Source organism: Frankliniella occidentalis, unplaced genomic scaffold (assembly GCF_000697945.3).
Source record: "Frankliniella occidentalis isolate FOCC.00 unplaced genomic scaffold, Focc_3.1 Scaffold857, whole genome shotgun sequence".
Taxonomy (NCBI): Eukaryota; Metazoa; Arthropoda; class Insecta; order Thysanoptera; family Thripidae; genus Frankliniella; species Frankliniella occidentalis.
This window is the reverse complement of record NW_026267965.1, coordinates 1,762-4,835: the sequence shown is the minus strand read 5'-3', so window position 1 is coordinate 4,835 and position 3,074 is coordinate 1,762. Positions and strand designations below refer to the sequence as shown.

Genomic DNA, 3,074 nt, shown 5'->3' with positions numbered 1-3,074 from the left:
AGGATCGACAACTTGCGTACTCCTGTGTACAAGGAGTGTTGTACTACGAATCCACTCCGCGCACGCAGGGTGTACTCCCTGTTCTCTAACTGTACTTAGAGCGTTCTACGTATGACATTTTTGGCTACTGCGGCTGTTTACCGACGAACTCGAGTCGGATCATGTACGGGTTGTACGGGTCGAATAACTCACTTATTTCCAAAGGACCACAGTAAAAGTTGAAAATTACAACTAAGCCTATTAAAATAACGTTACAGGCAGTTAAGTAATAAGTTACGGAGCAGCCCCACCTGTCCCGCACCTGCCAGAACACAGCGACCTGAGAGAGGCCCCTAACGCTCAGGGACAGTGGACTTCCCTGCCAAGAAATAAACTCTTTGACCAAACCCTAAATTGCTCTCATTGCTTTAAAGCTGCAGTAACATAGTTCAGCATCCTACGAAACCTAAAAATAGTTGCCATTTATGATTCAAAATTTGAAGTGTGTTTAGTTACATTTCAATTGTTAATTAGGAAGCTGTATTATACAGAAACAGAGAAAACAGAATGGAGTGCAAGAATTTATTGATTGTCTTTCCATCCTGACATTAGATTCAGGCACTTGGAGTTGCATAATACTTTGTCCATTTTCGTGCTATTCTATCAAATTCTGCCCTTTGCTCTTTAAATTGGTCTCCAATGGATGGCACAATAGGATCATCTGCAACAAAATTACATTTGTGAGGAAACTTTCATAAGCTCATCGTCTCAAAAGACACCTGTCACACAACACCAACAAAACAACAAATATTTCACAAACAAAGTTTGAGTGTAAAGAGAGTCATTTATGTCTAGCCCCCCCCCCCCAAAAAAAAAAAATCAATCCAACTAAAAAAAACAACTCAAAATCGAAAGTGGTTTGCTTTGAACGAAAAAGTGTTCCTAAAAGAATTAACATCACTTTTCTTATCAAGTAGAACATTGGTACATAGAAGTATTCTTATCTGGGCTAGTAGGCAAAAAATATGTTAAGTTCCGGGACAGTAAAAATAACAACAGTACTATAGTTTTAAATCAAGCGTCTAATTACGCAGTATGGCATCAGCTGACAATTATTTTTAACAGCAACGGAATTCTTCAGACAATAGTCAGTTCAATAAACAGGTCTACTTTCTATATTTAGCATACAAATGTCTGAACTGTATTTTGTAAGAAAATTTGACTTTCACAAGATAAGATTACTTAAGTGATGAATTTGTATTACCTGGGTTGGGGTCACTGAGAAGGGACTGAATAGCAATCATAAGCATTGGAAGCTTCGTTGCTGGAGCCCACCTTCCTTCTTTGGCATCTTTCTTCAGAGTTGATAAACAAATCATCCCAGACGAGCTAATGTTAGGATGGTAGACTTTCGTTCGAAATAATACCTGTAGATAAGAAATCAAAAAAACAGAACACAAATTTTTACATTTACAAAGTAAATGAAAAGTGATTTCAATAAAAATTTTATCCAGCACTTTCTTGAACTAAGTGCAAAATGGTTGCCGTCTAGATTAACACTTGGTGACGATGGATTTACACAAAAATGCCTTACCTTTGGTGGATTCAGGGGATATGTCAGAGGAATATCGATTGTTAGTTGAAACTCGCCCCCCTCATAAGGACTCCCCTCAGGGCCAGCGATTGTTGCCTCCCATTTCATAAGGTTTTCGCCATTGCCTACTGGTCCAAGACTGTAAGAGAGGAATGGGGAATAAGATTAGAAACACACTCAAAGAAGTTATTTAGTAAATTAAAGAATAAATTACTTAAGACGACGGAAATAAAAATATCAAGACATTGGATGTGTAACCAAAAATTACCTTAAAACCCCAACAGGCAATCCCGCCCTCACAGCTCTCAACTCTCCCTCCAACCAGGAGACAATGGGTAGGGACCCCTACCTCCCTCCGGCGGTCGTGTTACAGGCCGAAGTAAACTTACAGTAAGATAAAAACTGGCTGAATAACTTTTAAAAAGACCTAGATTTTCTTGTAGGGCAAAGATACAGGTTCTGTTGGTCGTAGGCCAAAAGCCAATTCAATCAATGAAATTTTATGGAAAGACCTTGTAAAAACAGTCTTTCGGGACTCGCCGCTTTCGGCCAGGCTCGGGACGAAGAGCTCGGCGGGGCTAGGGTGGGGGCTGGTGGAGGGGAACGGTGCGGTAGGGGCAATAGCAGACGATGCAGGCCCTCGACGGGACCGCTACTATTTTTCAACTTTTAAGCATTTTTCCGTCTCGTTGAAGTAAAAGGATCCGATCTCGGAGAGTGAAACTTAACCATTGACTCGATTGATACCACAAGTCCTCTCGAAGTCCTTTAATTTTCTGATAGTTCGTAAGTTCCTGTCTGAGCGGTCTCTCTCAGGGGTTATGGTTATGTTTGTTGACAAAGGTTTATGTTCACATAATACCACAAAAACAGTACGGAAACCCCAAACCACGAAAGGAAGAAAATCCTGCACTGCTCAGAGAGAAAATATGATAGAAAATTGCCTATATTGTAAGTAAAACATCAATCCACGCAAGTTGTTGTTCACTTAGACGGCGGTGCGACTTTGGCGCGGAGGCTCGCCGGCAGCTCGGGCGGAGCATCACGTCCCTACCCTCATTGTCTCCTGCTCCAACCTAAAGACAAAGTAAGCTTTCAATGAAAAGAACCACATCAAAATCACAGCATTTATTATTCATTGTTTTAAAACGTACCGTTTGATGATCACCGACATTTCTTCACCAGCAACAGCAGAGCAAAAACACTAACCGACTAACCATAACAATCTCCAGAGAAACGGTGGCGCCCGATAGACGAAAGTGAAAACTCAGAATGCGAAGAAGGAGAAAACGGAAATCGCTATGCGTAAACATTGTGACTTCCGTTTTCTTGTTCCTCGCATTCTTCTGCTTTTCAGCTCTACCGGAATGCTTTATTGAAACCATGTTTCTGTGAGCTGTTCTTGTCCTAGTTCTAGACTTGTCTGTCGGATTATTTTTTTTAAAAAAAAATTGACTCGAAGTTCTGTAATTGTTATTTGTTGAACGGTGTCGCGGTCGCG

At 40.8% G+C, this 3,074-nt stretch overlaps 1 protein-coding gene across 1 annotated transcript; it reads right to left on the bottom strand.

Annotated features, from left to right (window-relative positions):
- Positions 1 to 547: 547 nt before the first annotated feature.
- Positions 548 to 2,863, bottom strand: LOC113215599 (ubiquitin-conjugating enzyme E2 D2B-like). The gene is made up of 5 exons (XM_052275737.1): positions 2,729 to 2,863; positions 1,842 to 1,896; positions 1,574 to 1,712; positions 1,244 to 1,406; positions 548 to 700 (listed from the first exon to the last, which is right to left on the bottom strand). Exons 1-5 carry the CDS (start codon positions 2,745 to 2,747, stop codon positions 594 to 596), a joined length of 483 nt encoding a protein of 160 aa, XP_052131697.1. The 5' UTR covers positions 2,748 to 2,863; the 3' UTR covers positions 548 to 593.
- Between the last annotated feature and the right edge of the window lie 211 nt (positions 2,864 to 3,074).